The sequence below is a fragment of the Pimephales promelas genome, chromosome 2 (genome assembly GCF_988280905.1).
Source record: "Pimephales promelas chromosome 2, fPimPro1.hap1.1, whole genome shotgun sequence".
Lineage (NCBI taxonomy): Eukaryota > Metazoa > Chordata > Actinopteri > Cypriniformes > Leuciscidae > Pimephales > Pimephales promelas.
The window spans coordinates 39788707-39809906 of NC_142770.1; the positions used below are offsets into that span (position 1 = coordinate 39788707).

General features: G+C 40.2%; 1 protein-coding gene and 1 long non-coding RNA gene across 2 annotated transcripts in view; one reads left to right on the plus strand and one right to left on the minus strand.

The window, feature by feature from the left end:
• Positions 1–21200, plus strand: part of LOC148997375 (uncharacterized) — a 497974-nt gene that overhangs the window by 218208 nt on the left and 258566 nt on the right. The gene's annotated exons all lie outside the window — the stretch shown is intronic.
• Positions 16223–21200, minus strand: part of LOC120493161 (NACHT, LRR and PYD domains-containing protein 3-like) — a 109578-nt gene continuing 104600 nt past the window's right edge. The window contains 2 exon segments of the mRNA XM_089134479.1: positions 16223–16388; positions 16622–16795. Of these exon segments, the coding sequence (XP_088990605.1) occupies positions 16223–16388; positions 16622–16795 (340 nt within the window).

Genomic DNA, 21200 nt, shown 5'->3' on the forward strand with positions numbered 1-21200 from the left:
CTATAGTTTTTCCAACCGTCTCTGGACTCGTCTGTTGAGTGCGAAGTACGTTACCGGCCTGTGTAGGCTACATCTTTTTGCACGATGGAGGGTAAGTTTTTAATCATGCTAGATTGTTTTCCTGTTTAGTTAGGATTTCGACTGTTATAGAGTTAGATAGATCAGCTAGATAGGGTAATCTTCTTGACCAACTTCAAATCACGTGGTGCACTTTTTTTTTACTCTTCACCCGTAGTCTTACAGAAGCCTCGTTTGGTTTGCACCCCTGGTCTGTGTTAACGAAATATAAATCATTTATAGATCTGCCTTGGATGCCTCCACATTCCGAAGTTGTCAAGAGAGATGGGGGACATTTCCGTAATTGTAAAGTCGAAGGAGGATCTGACAACTCTGTTGGAGGACTAGGGCTTCTTCACCCATCTCTGGCAATACACACCAGTGTTGCTTTGTAAATAGGTTTCTTTTTCTTTTTTGTTTCTTTCTTTTTGTGTGTGTTTATTTTGTATGATTACTTCACCCATGTAGGCCTATTTGTAGAAAAAAATGCATCATTTGCTTTCATATATGAAGCATTGGGTTCTTTACTCAACTCCAAAGGAACGTTTATGCTAAAAAATGTTTATAATGACAAGAAAGAACCCTTTTGGCACAAAGTTTCTTTATAGGCTATTATTCATTCATATGTTATATTATTCTGCAACATTTTGTAGTTGTAATTAAGTTATTGTTTATTAAACTGTTATAGTAACTTAATGTCACATTTTAATCATGCTGTTTTTTGTTGAATAAAAACTGAAATGTCACTCTTTGTGTGATATTGATTAATTACATGTTTTAACCCCCATATCTTGAATTTTGTGATCATACACATGCATTGCATTTTAGGGGTTCCAAATACGTAGCGCTTTAACCTTTTAAGAGTGGTTGTTGGTAATAATAATATAAAGGGGTGGGGTGTTAAGGGAAAACTTTTTTTTTTATTGAACTTTACAATAAACAATAAAGAAATCCAACAAAGAAAGAACTTATGACAATCTCAAAATGTACAATATAAATATTAATGTATTACAAGCCAAGATTCACTGACAAGTGATGCATATATTTCCTTGTTGAAAACATTGCATTACAAAATTGTGTATAATCATGTGTATTGACATGATTAAAATCTTGCATTAAGGCCTGTTTCTATTTCATAATTCCACCTGTGTAATATCTGTATTGAGTATAATTAGTCGTTACTGCTTGAATCACCTTAGAAAGAAGAAACATGAACCGGTTAGCTGGAGTTTATGGAAGTTTACTTTTCTACAATACAATAAGTAGGCCTAACTTTATCGAGGTAAAAGTTTCCCCGCTGTTACCAGACGTAGGTCTCGGAGTGGAGAGAAGAGTGACAAAATCACGGTAAGGCTGTGCAAACAAAGCAAGTTAGGCTATCTGTCTGGCATTGCCATGTCAGTGTATTGACTGATTCATTGTCCCTTCATAGTTTGTAAGAGACATGTCAGGTTGTATTTAATAAACTGAGAGAAGCCTATTCATCTGTTAATATGAAACGCGACTTGGCCATTGTAAATAAGGCTACAGCACTGTCAGCACATCTTGTACAACTTAAACCCATGTAGCTAGGTAACGATAAACAAACTGAAAGACAAGCTTTCATAAAACCAATTATTAAATATCTTGCACTGAGAAATTAAAACGATTTTAAATAATGAAATGAGAGTTTTTAATATTTAGCCTAACCAAGGAATTTGCACACTGCAAAGACATTTTTTTTTATTAAACCTAACCGTGAGGTCAAGTCGAGTAAGTAGTAGTTGATCCTCTTGATTTGTAACTTTTTGTTGGTGAAAAACAACAAAAACAGTCAATAGTGTGTCATGTAAGCGACCTATTATATATTAACACGTATTTGAAAAATTGCGTCCCCATGAATATGTATTTTGCCTGATTATGCAATCGCATAATCGTGTTTTTCTCGAGGGACTGATTTATATGATTTTATGTGTGGTATCCAGCTTTTTACATTTAATCAAGGCGTTATCAGCTTTCAATAGAATGTTCTGTCTTTATTAATAATGAATAATTACTTTAATAATAGCGTGGAAGTTACAGTAATGGTTCATTAAATATGTTTCACCATTTAAACAAAATACAAATTATATATGAAGAACACAAACTAGTGTTTGTTCTGCCCTAACTTTGTGTAACATGCAACTTTATTTTTTCTTGTAGAGCTTCCAGGGATATTATCATCTCTCAAAGAGGCCCTGGAGTCCATGAAACGAGGTTCATTCAGCTCAAGCCCAAGATCATCTGAGCTGTGTCTTCCTGAAACCTCAGAAATGGTTAGAAAATTCTTTATGATAAAGAAAAATCCTATTTGTTATAATAATTATATCTGACTTTTTGTGCATTAATACTTCAGTAAGTGTTCTGAATTAAGTAACAAAGTGACAGCTTTTTATTAGAATTATAAATGAACAAGTTTATACTAATGCTTGTTTTTTTTTATTCTTGCCAGATTTCCCTCGGTGGTTCTGATGTCCCCAAAAGAGTCTATGGCAGACTGAACAAGTCACGAACCTCTCTTTTTACTCAAGATTTGGCCACTTTACTTTTTGCTATTGTATTTCACTTTGTTTGACTTAAAGGATTAGTTCACTTAAAAAAAAAAAAAAAATTTGCTGATAACTTACTCACCCCCATGCCAAGATATCCATGTCATTATTTCTTCAGTTGAAAAGAAATTAAGGTTTTTGATGAAAACATTCCAGGATTTTCTCCATATAATGGACTTCAATGGGAACCAAACGGTTCAAAGTCCAAAAGACAGTTTCTGTGCAAACTGTTCAAAGGGCTTTAAACGATTCCAGACGATGAATAAGGGTCTTATCAAGCGAAACGATCGGTCATTTAAAAAAAAAAAAAAGTTTAAGTTTTATAAGCTCAAATGGTCACCTTGCTCTGTTCTGTTATGCATGTTCATGATTTTCCTATTCGAACTTGTTCATCAAAATTGACAAATCTTTTTCCGAGTCATTAGGTTCATTCAACGAACGAAATAAATGAATTGACTCGAAAAAAGATTTGTCAGAGCTGCCAACTCTCAAGCATTCAGCACGAGACTCTCGCAATTGAGCCAATTCTCATGCTTTCAAGACAAATTGACTGTTAGCCATTGGACCTTGAACCGTTTGGTTCCCATTGAAGTCCATTATATGGAGAAAAATCCTGGAATGTTTTCACCAAAAACCTTAATTTCTTTTCGACTGAAGAAAGAAAGACATGGACATCTTGGAAGACATGGGGGTGAGTAAATTATCAGCAAAAGTTTTTTTTTTTTAAAGTGAACTACTTTCAGTTAGCTTATTTATTTATTTTGTGTTCTGTTTAATACCTCTGCAAATCAATGCATTTTATGTTAATGTATTTTGTTTAGTTTTCATAATGCTTTACTGATGTAGTGCATTAAAGTTTATCTTTCAAAGAGTGTTTGTGTGTTTTGTAGAAATATTTTTTTACTGGGTTTTGTTGAATTAAAATGTTTAACTGTAATTTTAGTACATTAAAATATATTATTTTTATATTAAATGTTTTTTGGAAAAAATATATTTTTAATATGTTAATAGTGGGTCCTATTAGTGTTCTACTAATACATTATTAATAACCTGAAATTATATTTAAAATATACTCAGAACGCATTAATGTGAAGCTAAAAATATACTAATGATGTATTTCTAAAGTCTATTTAAAGTGTATTAAAATACACTTTAAATAAGTGCTATTATATTACATTAAATGTACTTAAAATGGTTCCATTTTAGCACAATTTAGTATAATGAAATATATTACTATTACCTTAAAATTGAACTTAAATACATATTAAAGTACACTTAATATACTTGAAGTTGTTTCAATTTAGCACATTTAATACATATTTAATACGGTACACTTAAAATACATTAAGTATATCAAAATAAGTACAATTTAAATATATTTCCTTTTCACCTGGGAACGCAACTTAAACCTGGGACTGTGGATGATATCCTTTTCCTGCACAGTAACCTAAAGGAAAAGTAAATGCATAGGCCCATAGGCTATTGTTTGTGAGCGACAGGCTCAGTTATATTTTTGTTGTTCTTTTTTTTTTCATTAATGCGTAGCTACAGTACAGAGGCTATGTTATTGGTTCATTAGCCTATTTAGGTGCCGATTGTGTATTTGAATGGCGCAAAAAAAGCACACTTAATTTTGTCTGTTACATTATTAGGCTGTTGCGTTGTTGAGAGGTGCGAGTCTGTGAGATAAAAAATAAAGCACTTTAATTGGAATGATTTTAGCGTGTGTGATTGATTTATCGCAGGCACGGGTCGGGTAACGGGCCAAATATTAACGGGTCTGGGCGGGTGTGGATTTAATTCTGATATTATCACGGGTGATGGGTCGGATCTGGTGCTGAACTTTGCGGGTACGGGCGGGGGCGGGTCTCCAAAAATGGACCCGTGCAGGACTCTGGCCAGGTTACAGGCCTCACCAGGCCTTCCTGGTTACGAGCTCCCACACATTGTGGTCGCTAGGTTACAGGCCTCAAAGGGGCCTTCCTGGTTATGAGTTCCCACATACTGTGGTAGTCAGGTTATAGGCCTCACCAGGCCTTCCTGGTTATGAGCTCCCACACATTGTGGTCGCTAGGTTACAGGCCTCAAATGGGCCTTCCTAGTTATGAGTTCCCACATACTGTGGTAGTCAGTTTACAGGCCTCACCCAGCCTTCCTGAATGTGGGCTCCCACATGATGCGGTAGCCAGACTACAGCCTCACCACCTTCCCTGAGCACTTTGCTCCCACTCTGTGGTCACCAGGCTTCAGGCTTCATTGGCCTTCCTGGTTGTGGGTTGTCACATGTCAGGTTGCAGGCTTTACCAGGCCTTCCTGAATGTGAAACCCCCACTTTTCGTGGTCGCTAAGGTGTAGTTGGGAGTCTTCACATGTCAGGCTGCAGGCCTCAGCGGCCTTCCTGAATGTGAGCTCCCCATGCATTGGGACTATCGAGTGTTAGGCCTTGTCAGGCCTTCCTGATTATGGGTTCCCACATATTGTGGGAGTACACAAACCCATACTTCACCTATTATTGTGGTAAATCACATGACGGGATGTCTTGTGTGCTTTCTAAAAAACATTTCTTATGGTGAGGGTCACGCGCGGTATGCTTCGGTCCCTTCTTATATGGCTCAGTCCCCGGTCTTCCCTTGGGTCCCACTGGGTCTAGCTCCGATTTGTTTGAAAATATTCGAACGTCAACACCCAGGATCGCTTTGAGAACCTTTAATTTTCCTGTCACAGTCTTCGTCTGCACCATCCTGTCTGCGTCTCCAGCACTACACTTCCCATGATCCTCTTGTCTGCACACCTGAACTCACTCCCTCATCAGCCTCCCGTTCAGCGTCCTGTTCATCTGTTTCACCTGTCTTCACCTCATTATGTTTGATTCTTCAGTGTATTTAGTTCCCTCTGTTTTAGTCAGTCTTTGTCGGTCGATGTCTAATGTTAGCTTGTGTGCACCTGAGTTCCTGTCTTCCTGCCTGTTTTGAATATTAAATATTATCTTCACCGTTACTCCGGACTCCTCGTTCCTCTGCCTGCACCACAACCCTGACAGATCGACCGACCGCCAAAGAAGTGTCAGCATGGGTATTCTCCTCACCCCAGCTCAAACGCTGTTCAACGTGTTCCAAGATGGACACCCTATGGAGGAGTACGTCGCCAGTTTCCTGGAACTCTCTGCTGGGGTAAGCTGGTCAGATGATGTCTTAAAAACTGTCTTTTGGCTGGGTTTGGATAATCATCTGTACCAGCAAGCCCCAGCAGCTGCGTTTCCAGGAACCCTCTCCTGTTACCTGGACCATGTGTTGTGGTTGAGTGGGTCAGCCTTCACCGTTGGTGAGGCTGAAGATAACAGCACCACTCAACCACACACACCCACCATCTTCACCCCGCCAGAGCCCGAGACCGTCGAGCCAGAGCCCGAGACCGTCCAGCCAGAGCCAGAGCCCGAGACCGTCCAGCCAGAGCCAGAGCCCGAGACCGTCCCGCCAGAGCCAGAGCCCGAGACCGTCCCGCCAGAGCCAGAGCCCGAGACCGTCCCGCCAGAGCCAGAGCCCGAGACCGTCCCGCCAGAGCCAGAGCCCGAGACCGTCCCGCCAGAGCCAGAGCCCGAGACCGTCCAGCCAGAGCCCGAGACCGTCCAGCCAGAGCCAGTGCCCGAGACCGTCCAGCCAGAGCCAGAGCCCGAGACCGTCCAGCCAGAGCCAGAGCCCGAGACCGTCCAGCCAGAGCCAGAGCCCGAGACCGTCCAGCCAGAGCCAGAGCCCGAGACCGTCCAGCCAGAGCCAGAGCCCGAGACCGTCCAGCCAGAGCCAGAGCCCGAGACCGTCCAGCCAGAGCCAGAGCCCGAGACCGTCCAGCCAGAGCCAGAGCCCGAGACCGTCCAGCCAGAGCCAGAGCCCGAGACCGTCCAACCAGAGCCAGAGCCCGAGACCAGGATCCCACCCAGCCTCCCTCTCCCACCTCCTCCCGTCATGCATCCGTCAGCCCCTCCGTCTGCCAGCTCCCCTGACCCAGCTGGGTCGTTGGATCCCCGGCCTTCGCTTTACACCTCCTCTATCTGGACACTTCCTCGGCCCCCGGTCCCATCGGCTCCCCCGTGGCTGCTACCTCCCTCAGCTCCTCCATGGTCCCACAGTCCACCAGCTCGGCCAGGCTCCCTCGTCCCTCCGAACTCCCTGCACTCCCTCGTCATCCTCCCTTCACCTTTGGACTTCCTTCCCTTGGCTCCGCCCCGTCATGTCACCCCCCCGGTTCAGTTGGACTCCTCACTCCCTCCAGTCACCCGTCAGCCCTCACGCACTCTGACCTCACCGTGTCCCTCTGTGCCCCTGTCAGCACTTCGGTCACCAGAGCCTGCGGTGTCCCCTTGCTCCCTCGGTCCCTCCTCAGCACCCATCATCGTCGGTCCCTCAGCTGCACCCTGGTCTCCTCTCCCATCCGCTCCACCCCTGTCAGTCGGCCCCCTGGTGTTGCCAGCCCCACTACCATCGGCTCCACCAGGGGTCCTCCCTCCAGCTGCTCTGCCCTGGTCTCGCCCTCAGCCTGCTCCGCCCTGGTCTCGCCCTCAGCCTGCTCCGCCCTGGCCACGCCCTCAGCCTGCTCCGCCCTGGCCACGCCCTCAGCCTGCTCCGCCCTGGCCACGCCCTCAGCCTGCTCCGCCCTGGCCACGCCCTCAGCCTGCTCCGCCCTGGCCACGCCCTCAGCCTGCTCCGCCCTGGCCACGCCCCGCCCAGCCCCCAGTTCGTCCCCCCTCCTTCCTCTGTTATGCGGCGTGAGGTCACGCCTCCCGGGAGGGGGGAGTTCTGTCACAGTCTTCGTCTGCACCATCCTGTCTGCGTCTCCAGCACTACACTTCCCATGATCCTCTTGTCTGCACACCTGAACTCACTCCCTCATCAGCCTCCCGTTCAGCGTCCTGTTCATCTGTTTCACCTGTCTTCACCTCATTATGTTTGATTCTTCAGTGTATTTAGTTCCCTCTGTTTTAGTCAGTCTTTGTCGGTCGATGTCTAATGTTAGCTTGTGTGCACCTGAGTTCCTGTCTTCCTGCCTGTTTTGAATATTAAATATTATCTTCACCGTTACTCCGGACTCCTCGTTCCTCTGCCTGCACCACAACCCTGACATTTCCTATATTATAGTGTAATGTTGATTAAAATGTACTTTTGAAATATTCATTTTCATTTATATAGTAGGCTATATGGATTTTACGTCATAGGAATAATAATATAAATCATTATTACATTATTATAATAATTGTTTGGCATCCTAAAACACCATTGATAATGTAATGTAGTAGACTGAGACTCTCATAACTAAAAAGATGTTTGAGCCCTCTTTATTGTCCTGGAACAAATCAATGCTTTATCTTTGTTTAACGAGCAGTTCATGGGTTGAAGCTCTTAATTTTGATCTATCAAAGAGCACGAGACTGATGCATTTAACCTTAAAATGTAAAAAAAGAGCAGTCAAGAGCAGGGAGCAGTCAGTAAAACATAAGATTATCTTTTAAAATCAATGGGCTCTATGCACGGCGGTATTTCAGTTGAAGCATTAGGGATGCTCGATAACTTCCGCCGATCGTAGAGTCCAATGCAATACCGAGAATTTATATTGAATTTTATAGTCCATGGTTATACTAAAGAAAGTCACAAAGACAGATAAAACAGACACCCCTCGTTGTGTTTATGCTTCTTTTTAAAATTATATTAAATAAATATAACTATATACAATTACATCTAAACGTATGTACGTTTCATTTCAAAGACGGGAGGACAGTAAATTTTGAAGACTCTGCCATAATCCCGTTTTCCTCGGTTTTCCTCCGCTTTAATCTCCACAACCGGAAATGGACGAGCATCCTTGCGTCAAAATTGAACGCGGAACAGTTTTTCCTGTGAGTGAGACTGGAAAACCTGTAGTGGACGAAATCAGAGTGATAACAGAACGCTTAGAGTGCAGAGAGGAATGTGCTCTGACTCCAGTCCTGGTTTTGCATCCGCGCCGTTAGAAGCTCAAGCTCGCAGGCAAGATCGCTCTAGATTAATAGAGGATATTTTAACTAATTTGCGGTAAAACTAGTCGATCACGAGTGTAGTGGCTCAACTGGTGAGGTCTTCGTTCATAGTCTGTCTGAGATATATTAGAAGATGTGTCTGTCATGGATTTGCACTGAACTGTTTCTCAAAAATAAGGAACAAAGTGCGTTCCGTATCAGTTCAATACGGAACAAGACTTTTATGTGACAAATACGGAACGATTCCATATTATACGGAGCGGTTGGCAACCCTATACACAATGTGTATCTGATATGAATAAAATATTATTAGTCTTATTATAATTGAAAGGACTATTATTGCCGCTTCCATAGACATCTGTGTGTATTTTACAAACTCAAAATCATTGTTTTGCTACATGTGTGTATTTAAATGTCTGAAACCTAAAATAAACATTATGTGGTTGAAAACACTCAATTGACTCTGTGCACGAGAAAAATGCTAACTTCCGCCTTGAGGGCGGATGTTGGGTACTTCGGTTCCGGTTGCCGTTGTTTACATCCTACATCAGTGGACCGGCTATCTAAAGCTTAGCTATCTAAATATATTTGTCTAAAACTATGTTCGTTTGTTCATTGTCAAGTCAACCAACACAGTTTTCACTCATATTTGGGTGGAGCCAGGCGCTGCTGCATTGTGAAAAGTAAACGATATTTCACATTTTGTCACCGCACCCAAGCAGTCGCTTCACAGAGTGGAGCGTTGCGTATCCATGACAACTAGAAGGAAGTTTTTAGGCTACTAATTATTTATTATATTATACCCTTTAACCAGGAGAAGCCCGTGGGTTTAGAACCTATTTTGCAAGGGAGACCTGTTTAGAAATATGTGTGAACATCCTAATGTGTTAAACAGCCTAACTTGATAACGAACGAACCAACGTCGGATACCTTTACTCCCTGTATGACATGTATAGTGGTTGTCAACACTGATCTATATGACATTCTATATAGATAGTGGTTGTCAACAACATAGCCTCTGAACATCATAAACAAAACAATGGCCAACACAAACTGTTCTGGAAAATGCACTTTCTAACGCATGATTTCGCATTTTATAATGTATAGAGAGATATAACAGTTACCAAATCGCATAGCTTGAGCACGTAGCATGGCAACATTAATGTCCGAGTGATTCCACGTGTACCGCGTGGTATGTAGGCTACACGCCGTCAAATGTCCGAGCGAAACAAAACAAAATGTAGATCTACATCTGGGGAGCGATATTTATTTTTTCCTAGGATGGTAGGAGTGACGGGTAGGTTGGGGTTAAGGTAGGTCATATGCTATATATATAAATATATACACTGTGTATAATATATATATACAATAATAACGTTAAGTCAACGGTATTCATAAACACGCTGAAAAGAGATTATGCGTGTTGATAGCATGCCAAAAATACGTGATACGTGTCATACACGCAATTTCATGAGATCAGTCTGAGCATGGATGTTGTTGTGACTTAACGTTCCCTTCAAAATGATGCAAATACTGAGAAATGTAATATTTAAACCCCTTCTCTCTTGCTCTGGGGAGCTGGAGGAAAATCATTAGCCAGTCGATGAACATAATCGACTGTAATATTCGGCAAATGTTCAAGACATCTGGAGAAACATACATCCTCTACGTCGTCCATCAGGCTACCGGAAACTAGACACCCCATATCGGTTTCGCAGCCGGAACTAGCATATGCTAACGTGCACATAGTCCATAGTTGTGATATATGACAGCACTGAGTGCGTCTGTCTCTGGCTCAGTGCCAGCCAACGCGCGAGAACAAGTTTGAATTTAGCATAGACAGTAAAAGAAATGGACTGAGCGATCTCATTGGAACTCCATTGAGACGATTGAAGCCCGTTTTTGGCGATTTTTTAGCACTTCCGTCCCTGACGCACAGACTCAAACAGAGCTTGACTACGTAGTGGGACGTGAGTGACCCGTCTGTCTTCTAGTGCTGTGGCATGAGAAATCTGAATCATTCCCTTCCGAAACATGCAGAGGCGGAGAGTGTGAATAGGAGCTGTCCATGAGCGAGGAGCAGGAGACAATTTTGCTAGGTATTCTGATGAATTATTTTGTCATTTTGCCTCCACGTTTCCCCGATTGCGCTCGAGCTTCTTCTCATGTCCATACGGACAGAGAGTCGCGTGGGTATGACGCAATCGTTAGCATACTTTCACTAAAACTGCTTCTACGGGGCCATAACATAAGCTACAAGGTAATGGAGCTATTTATACATTGTCGTGTTTCTTTAGAGATAAATAAAGGACAAATGGGGTCTTCAAACGCCTCAGATATAAAGTTATTTGCTTTCAAAGTGACGCCAAAATGAATGGGAGTCAATGGGAATGCTAACGCAAGTGAAGTTCTGCTACAAGATGTCAGCTCCCGCGAGGCTTCAACTTCCGGTCGATGGATTACCCCCTTGGAATTTAGCAGTTGCTGACGTGATGCACTGAACGTTGTAATCACACCGGTGTGATCATATGCGTGAATGGGCTAATAGCCATCAAAATACAGCCCAGACGTCTAGGCTAAATTTGGGCTGTCAGTGAAAATCTAATAGATGTCTAGCCAGAGCCCAAGAATAGACTAGTCATCAATTAGACGGCTATTAAAAGACTACATATACATGTAATAGACAACAAAATGATGGCTAAAGGATTCTTTTCACTCAAATATAACAGGTTCTCATCAATGACAATCCATCCAAACAAATTAAATATAAAGGTTTTATTTAGAAATAGAACATTAACAACTTACAAAAATATCAAAACATAAAAATGACCAAATCAAATATTAAAAATACAATATAAAATGATAAAAAAGGAACATCAACAACTTATAAAATATAAAACTCTATTGCTGCTGGGAAGTTGGTTATCACGGCATCTGCCAAATACGAAAAAAATAATTTGCACAAGAAAAGCATTGTTGACAGTTTAACCTCAAGTGTGCATGGACTAATACATTCACCTGTAACGTTTTGTGTGTGTGTGTTCTCTTTAGGTTTTAATGTACATCTGAGCGATTTGCATTATTGATATACTGTAGGTCTACTGCTGGATACTTTTTATAATTGCTAATTTTATATAGTCAATCATTTGTGTTTTTATGCTGAATTATAACATTTGAAAGTTTCAAACTTGAATGAATGAAGGCATTTTGAATGAAACTTCATCTTATTGTGCTTGTACAATGACAAATATAATTCTACTCTATTAGCTTATGCTCTCTAACAAGCCATTGTTCAGACAAATATTATAATTCAAATTAATGATGGACTTTGTCAAAGATGAGAGCTTTAGTGAGGAAATGCTATTTTCATATCATAATGATCTAAAGAAAAGAATAAAATATAACTGTGGCTTTCATAACACTTAATAATAGGTTGCATATGTTTCATGTTTACACCTTTGGATACAGCAGGCCTACACGTGCATATACCATGATACACTGTTACCCGCTAAAATGTCACAATTTCAACAACACATGATAACAAAAAATTTAGCTAAAAAATGAGCATGTCAAAATGAAAACACTGCAATGCTCTGTCTCGTTTAAAATATTTAAAAATGGTGGAAATGTTTATCATTTATCACTATTGCGGGACCGGTGATATCAACCATCTCATGCGTTGCCTGCAATTAATTAATTGCCTGCAGTTAACAATTAATTAAAACTGCTATTAATCAATTTCGACTAGAAGTGGGCTAGAAATAGCCGGGCTGACTATACGAGCTAGATCGGGCCTACACACAGCCTACACATAGAAAATGTCAAAGAAATCAAACCAAACACCTTGTAATCACTGTTGACTTTGCTTACATGATGGAATATAATACATTTTGCAAGTTATTTTGGAAAAAAATTCCATGTAACCAGATTCAATGTTATTTTGGCTAGAAGTGGGTTACACATAGCAGGACTATATCAAGTCTATGTTTAAAGGGACACTCCATCAATTTGCATTAAGCTTTCCATTGTTAGAAACCCAGTCATACTATTGAATGGTCGAGCAACACTCTCACATTTTCCCCTGAGACGAGAGAAATCTGCTATTTACCTTTTTCACTTCCTCCTACAATGACGCAAAAAAACGTCATTGTTGGAGGAAGAGTAAGATTTCTGTAAAGATTACAAGCACTAGTTCCCACCCTTTCAAACTCGCCCATAAGGGGGTTGGACCTAATGCACTAATAGACCTATCACAGATCAGTGCCAGTGCGTTTGATTTCACTGGCAGAAACTTTTTGAAAATATGGACAAAGGTACTGAACACGCAGACGGATGCATTGTGGAGGATTGGTATTTCACATAGTGTCAGACATCTTTTTTGGAAGCTAAACTAGCAGGCTCTTGTTCTGTGGAGAAAGCAGAGTAGTAACTTTAGGAGTTACTGTCCTCTTTTTCCCGGACATATCCGGCCATCGATGTCCGGGATTCAGATTTTGCTTTCTGCAGTCACCATTCATTGTTTACATGTACAGCTTTTGTTTCAATAACTGAATTCGTTCTGATTGGTGAATCTGAATGTAGTGTTTACATGAACGCTAAAAAGTGATCGGTTGATGTGTGTTTTAACATTGCTAAGAAAATCCCCGCTCCTCCGTGAGAGATACGAGACCGGTGCGTCTCACAGGTGTCGCTCATCATTATCACACCACCGGCCTCGTGCCGTTCTCCCGCGGCCCTAGCCTCGTCCCGCTCGCCACAGTAAACATGATGAATGGTGACTGTAGAACACAAATGCCGAATCCCGGACATTTTGGGCGATCTCGAGACACTTTTTTCGGGCAGACTCATCAAGGAGACTCACTAGCCTAGACTTGTTGTTTAACTATTGCGCTCTGTTACCGGTAGGCGTGGGCTTCTAGGGCAGCAAAGCAAGTGCATTCTGGGAGTTGTTGTCTTTCATTCACATAAGACAAAAATACATTTTCTGGCTTTTCTCAGTCTAGAAAGCTCCACATTCAAAAATAATTTCACATAGGGCTGGGCGATATATCGAACGATATTGAATGCGCATCTAATCAGTAAAGCCGGTTCCTTGATTAGCAGTAAATCACCTTCACCTGCTTTCAGATGGAGCGGCATTCACTACAAAGAGCCGTAGATCACTGACAAGCTGAGCCATATCGCGTTAATATCGAGGACATATCGATATCGATATTTAATGCGATATGGCTCAGCTGGTCAGTGAACTACGGCTCTTCGTCACGACAAAATCTCCCTGTTAAACTAACACACCTGGGAGTGTATATGAGTCCACACTCAAGAGTGTTAAAGTTAATGAGATAATTAAGTGATTAAATGAGTGATGATTGAGCATTATTGAAGACACCTAAAGCAGAATCACAAGGAAAAAATCTAAAATTGTAAGCCACCGTTATGGAGATGAGTGTTTGCTTTAGTTGGGCTCTTGACCCTTATATTATTAACTTTATATTTTAATTTGCTGTTGCATCTGAGTTATATCTATCAGATGAACAAAAATAAACAATAATAAAATGATTTTGGTCATATAATGACATTTTTATGTAAAATTTATGGAAAATTTTTATGTCAAATTTATGTAATTATATATATATATATATATATATATATATATATATATATATATATAATTTATAATAAAGTTTATTTATAAAATTTATAACATATAATTTATTCTGTTGCTTAGTGTATGACTTAGATTCTGAATAAATGTCCAGAATGTTAAATATAATAGACAGTTTTCTCAAAAGTTGCTTAAAAGAAAAAAACCCTTCCTTTAGGCACACACAGACCTCAAGATTCAGTCAATGCTTCTCAACAACGGTGACGAGTAGAATATTCAAGTAGGAAAAGTAAATTACATCACAATTCAGATCATAATTTTTTCAAGCCGCAATGCATGATGGGAGCCATTAATGAGTTGTGATTGGTGGCAACAAGGATTAATATCGCCACCACAGTTGAGATAGACAGGCTGATTATTGATGTCTGTGTTTCTAAATAAGCATGAAAGTGATTTGATCAGAATAATATTTATTAATTAATTTATGTTAAAAGAAAAATACAGATATGCAGTACAATCACTAAAATCTTGCTAACAAGTTAAACCAAATCATCTGAAAAGTTTAATTTTACAGATCACAGCATGATTATGTCAAAACACAACCCAATACTATAAGATCAAATATGTCTTATTTGACTGCTATAAATCAATAACAGCAGACACACAAAATTTAAAGTGAAAGTATAAGTGTCAAGAGCCCAACTAAAGCAGACACTGATCTCCATAACGGTGGCTTACAATTTGTGATTTTCTCCTTCAGCGATTCTGCTTGTGATCATCAGGTGTCTTCAATAATGCTCAATCATCACTAAATTAATCACTTAATTATCTCATTAACTTTAACACTCATATCGTCCATTTGAAAGCATGTGAAGGTGATTTACTGCTAATCAAGGAACCGGCTTTACTGATTAGATGCGCACAACAATATCGTGCGATATATCGCCCAGCCCTAATTTCACATTTCTTCTACATAAATTGCCCGTTTTAAACACACGTTCATCTATCCAGAGGTGGAGTGACCCTTTAACCTAGACGGTGAAATGAGGGCTATTGCTTGATGGGTCTCCTCATAGACAGCAGTGAGAGTCTTCTGTGGATCGCCTGATGTTTTCTGCTCCTCTCATCTCCGTTTCACAGATTTAAACTATGATGTAAATCCACTTGGTGATCGATCTTCATCTACTCTGTAAAGTGGAACAGAAGAGAAAACAATCAGTGTTCAGTGGAACAAAGTGCAAATTATTATACAAGTATTTCAATTACTGTTTTTTGAGTAAAAATGTTAAATTGAATTCCTTTCATCAGATTAATTATTGACTTTACATGATCTTGGATAGAGATATTTGTGTTTTTAAATATAATATTTGTAGATGTAAAGCCTGAATCATGTTCATACGCGTGTCTGTGTGTGTCGGTGTGACTCCTATTGAGTCTCTGTAAAGGAGAAACTAATGAGTGTACGGCGTATGGAATAAACCACAGCGATCAAATACTAATGTTATTTTGAGTTAAACACAAACCTTTAGTTGAAGCCGTTTGTCCTCTAGTTTAAACATGTTTGTAGGCTCTTAGTAAATAACTGAGAGTAAAGTAAGTGTCGAGTAGTGTGACGTGTTGCTTGTCACAGTAAAAACACACTAGAGACAGACACATTGCTCATGTGAGCTGGACGCTGTGAGCTGAAGCTGGAACTGCACTGATTTTAGCAGGAGTGCAGCGTTTCCTACAATCTGACCAAGTCTGTTTCACACTCAAATTATTCACTTCTACTGACACAGTTCATAAAGCAGGTGTTGATGTATAAAGCTGTGACAGTGAGCTTTTCTTCTCTTTCCTCCTTTGTGTTCAACATTTCAATAACTTCACATTATGTTCTCATACAAACCCTTTGTTGCAAGAAAGCTTAATGATAATTTCCTTTCACGAATATTTGAAAGGATTGTAAATGATTGTAAATGAAGTTTTCTATAATATCTCAGTGATGTTTCCTCACCTCAGGACACAGTTTGAGTCTCGTAGCTCGTCTCTGAGCCGCTGCTTTGAGTCTCCGATCTCATTGAGACTCAGATCAAGCTCTTTTAAAAACTGCAGAGCTTTTGAGTTCGTCAAAGACTGAGTTAAAGAAGAAACATCTGTGATGTCACAGCTCTGTAGACTAGAGAGACACAAACAGAGGAAGAGAGATTATCTTACAAACAAATCATGAATGTGAAGAATTTACATAAATATAACTTGAATTTAGACTCACTGAGATATTGAGAATAAAGTGTTTAAGTTTATTAAACCCAGAAAGTGCACTGCTATAACCAATGAAACATAAGCCCTGCTGTCTTCAAATAAATAAACTTCAGTCACACTGTAATTGCTGTACAGTATAATGACACTAACTGTAGTTTCTCCAGCTTGAATTGTTGGTTCATCAGTAGATCACTGAGGTTTTTCACTCCAGAGTCTCCTAGTTTATTCCCGCTCAGGTCCAGCTCTCTCAGGTGTGACGGGTTTGATTTCAGAGCTGAAGTCACATCAGAACAACCTTCATCTGTCATATCACAGTCTCTTAACCTACATTAGCAGAGAGAGAGAGAGAGAGAGAGAGAGAGAGAGAGAGAGAGAGAGAGAGAGAGAGAGAGAATGAAGAAAATAAGAGACTCCTTATTCTGTAAAGTAGGGCTGGGCGATATATCGAACGATATTGAATGCGCATCTAATCAGTAAAGCCGGTTCCTTGATTAGCAGTAAATCTCCTTCACCTGCTTTCAGATGGAGCGGCATTCACTACAAAGAGCCGTAGATCACTGACAAGCTGAGCCATATCGCGTTAATATCGAGGACATATCGATATGGATATTTAATGCGATATGGCTCAGCTGGTCAGTGAACTACGGCTCTTCGTCATGACAAAATCTCCCGTGTTAAACTAACACACCTGGGAGTGTATATGAGTCCACACTCAAGAGTGTTAAAGTTAATGAGATAATTAAGTGATTAAATGAGTGATGATTGAGCATTATTGAAGACACCTAAAGCAGAATCACAAGGAAAAAATCTAAAATTTTAAGCCACCGTTATGGAGATGAGTGTTTGCTTTAGTTGGGCTCTTCACCCTTATAATATTAACTTTATATTTAGGTGTTCAGACACGAATGTGCTGAAAACCTATTGTATTTGCTAGAAAGAAAAAAAAAATCCCCTAAAACGCATCGTGCAGCCCAAACCGTAAGGGCTGGAGCTGTGAAACTTTGTCAGATGGTAGGGCCTCGAATTGTGGAGAAGCTATCAGAGTATGACCCCGATTGGCCCATAGGTGGCGCTACAGCAACCTAAAGTACTAAATTGCTCATAACTCCTAGACCGTTTGACTTAGCTTCAATGGTTTTACACCACTGTAATTGCTGGCTCAAGACGGACAAGATGTATATCTCGGATTTCCATTTGGAGCAAAAAAAAATTTTGTTATTTCGGTTTTTGTCCAAAACCCACTTTTGCGAACTAGTCCCTGGTTTTTTGCCCAATCGGGACCAAACCAGTCTAGGCCTATTCTCTGGACTCTCTAGATCAATAATTATCGAAAAAAGTTGAAATTTTGCATTTGGTTGGCTGTAACAGGCTCATTTAGATAGTGGTCTGTGGCAAAATTCAGTCAAAAGCCCCTAAATCCCCCCCAAAAAGTCACAACTTCAAAAAAATCGGTGAGCATATGTGTCCTGACATGGTTAGGGAGCATGCAAAGTTTCGTGAGGATCGGATCATAGGTGGCGCTACAATCGTCAAAAAGGTCTCTCATTATTAGGTGTTCAGGCACGAATGTGCTGAAAACCTATTGTATTTGCTAGAAAGAAAAAAAAAATCCCCTAAAACGCATCGTGCAGCCCAAACCGTAACGGCTGGAGCTGTGAAACTTTGTCAGATGGTAGGGCCTCGAATTGTGGAGAAGCTATCAGAGTATGACCCCGATTGGCCCATAGGTGGCGCTACAGCAACCAAAAGTACTAAATTGCTCATAACTCCTAGACCGTTTGACTTAGCTTCAATGGTTTTACACCACTGTAATCGCTGGCTCAAGACGGACAAGATGTATATCTTGGATTTCCATTTGGAGCAAAAAATTTTTTTGTTAAAACGCATCGTGCAGCCCAAACCGTAACGGCTGGAGCTGTGAAACTTTGTCAGATGGTAGGGCCTCGAATTGTGGAGAAGCTATCAGAGTATGACCCCGATTGGCCCATAGGTCAGGGGCGCAACTACCCAGTTTCAGAGGGGTATGCAGCAACAATTTTAGCGCCCTCACCCCCCCCCCCCCCCCCCCAAAAAAAAAAAAAAAAAAAGGAAAAATAAATGTAATATAAGTGTGCTGAGTAATAAGTGAGTAGGAAGAAATGAGAGCTAACATAAAAAACATAATTGCAAAAATGTCGCTTAATAACACAATTAAACTAAAGCTACTCCACCTTGATGATCCCCCCTAAGAAAACTAAGCTCCATTGGAACAGCAATTCCAGTGTTTCTCACAGGACTTTAGGTAAAACTGTGGTAGGTGGACCTCTGTTTCTGTAGGGGGGTTCGGGGGCATGCTCCCCCGTAACATTTTTTGTTCTGTAATGTTAAATTCAGCAGTCTGGTGCACTTTGAGAGTTCAAAATTAAAAGCTCCAACCCATATTCAGGGTGCAAATTAAACAAAGAAAAATTTGAACCTCTTTTAATTAGTGTCTGTCTACATTACACTACTACATAATAATAGTTATAATATTAATTCCATGATAGTAATAGCCATAAAGGCTATTGTAAAACAAATGCACAGAAAAATAAAGGAAACTTTCATAATTAGTTTTGCACTAATTTCTATACTTCATAAGCGCACAATGACATATTTCATGGGCCAGTGTGTCAGAAAAAAAAAACTAAAGCTGACTTTTTTTGACCAATGCATTACACCAGCACAGCGCCGCCAATTAAGCAAAAAACAAAACAAAAACAAACAACAAACAAATGTATGAGTTTTGTGGGCCGTTAAGACAAATAAATTAAAAAAGGATTAAATGTATTGGCTGAAAAGCACGTCGGCCCAGCGGGAATCTCCCGGTAGTCCCGATGGCCACCGAGATATAGATGGCCTACATGCCTGGATGTTACATTTTAAATCCTACCTGTTGGCTTTCAGCAATGCATGCAGTTATTTCAATTTACATGCCATCTCCTTTTCTCTCTTTCTTTTTCTATTTTTAGCCCCACAGCATTTTGTTTTATCCATCTTTTTCGACGACAACTGAACTCACTACTTGTACCTGCTCGCTCAGCGCTCACGGCGCCCCCCGCCCGCTCGCGATATTACCCGCCCCCCTTCTCCATGAGGGCGCCTACTCTAGCCTGTTAGTCCTCTAAAATTTTATATAACATTGAAGGAATGCAGAAATGATTTTTTTTTTTACCATCGCTTTGGCGCCCCCCATTGTGCTGTGCCCCTATGCGCCGCATATAGCGCATACCCACTTTTTGCGCCACTGCCATAGGTGGCGCTACAACAACCAAAAGTACTAAATTGCCCATAACTCCTAGACCGTTTGACTTAGCTTCAATGTTTTTACACCACTGTAATCCCTGGCTCAAGACGGACAAGATGTATATCTCGGATTTCCATTTGGAGCAAAAAAAAATTTGTTATTTCGGTTTTTGTCCAAAACCCACTTTTGCGAACTAGTCCCTGGTTTTTTGCCCAATCGGGACCAAACCAGTCTAGGCCTATTCTCTGGACTCTCTAGATCAATAATTATCGAAAAAAAAGTTGAAATTTTGCATTTGGTTGGCTGTAACAGGCTCATTTAGATAGTGGTCTGTGGCAAAATTCAGTCAAAAGTCCCCCCCAAAAAGTCACAACTTCAAAAAAATCGGTGAGCATATGTGTCCTAACATGGTTAGGAAGCATGCAAAGTTTCGTGAGGATCGGATCATAGGTGGCGCTACAATCGCCAAAAAGGTCTCTCATTATTAGGTGTTCAGGCACGAATGTGCTGAAAAAATTTGTAAATCTCAAAGCTATCAGAGTACGAGGTGCATAGGTGCATAGTTGGATAGGTGGCGCTACAGCAACCAAAGTTCCTCCGCAAAGTTCCGTGAGGATCGGATTATAGGTGGCCAATGAGTGGTGTTGTACTGCCCACTGCTGTTTAAATTATTTTTTTTTCACAATACTCAACTATAATTCATAGTATAACTTTATCAATTCAATCTTTTAACATTTACAACCACATTTAGTAAAAAATGACTATTATCCTGAAGTTGAAAATGAGTGTGTGAACTAAACTGTAATAAATCATATTTTAACATGGTAAATTATGATAAATCATATTGGAACATGGTTAATTATGTAATATCAAGCTGAAATGTAGCATATCACGATAAATCATGCCTGCTACATACAACTTAATGTCTTTTGATGCTTTTGTGCTTAAATGCCTTAAAGACCTGAACACCGATAAATGCTGCTTGCAGCTTTATTTTAATTTGCTGTTGCATCTGAGTTATATCTATCAGATGAACAAAAATAAACAATAATAAAATGATTGTAGTCATATAATGACAATTATCATTTGAAATCTATCTCATTATATATAAAATGTATAATAACATTTATTTATAAATTTATTTATAAAATTTATAACATATAATTTATTCTGTTGCTTAGTGTATGACTTAGATTCTGAATAAATGTCCAGAATGTTAAATATAATAGACAGTTTTCTCAAAAGTTGCTTAAAAGAAAAAAACCTTTCCTTTAGGCACACACAGACCTCAAGATTCAGTCAATGCTTCTCAACAACGGTGACGAGTAGAATATTTAAGTAGGAAAAGTAAATTACATCGACAATTCAGATCATAATTTATTCAAACCGCAATGCATGATGGGAGCCATTAATGAGTTGTGATTGGTGGCAACAATGATTAATATCGCCACCACAGTTGAGATAGAC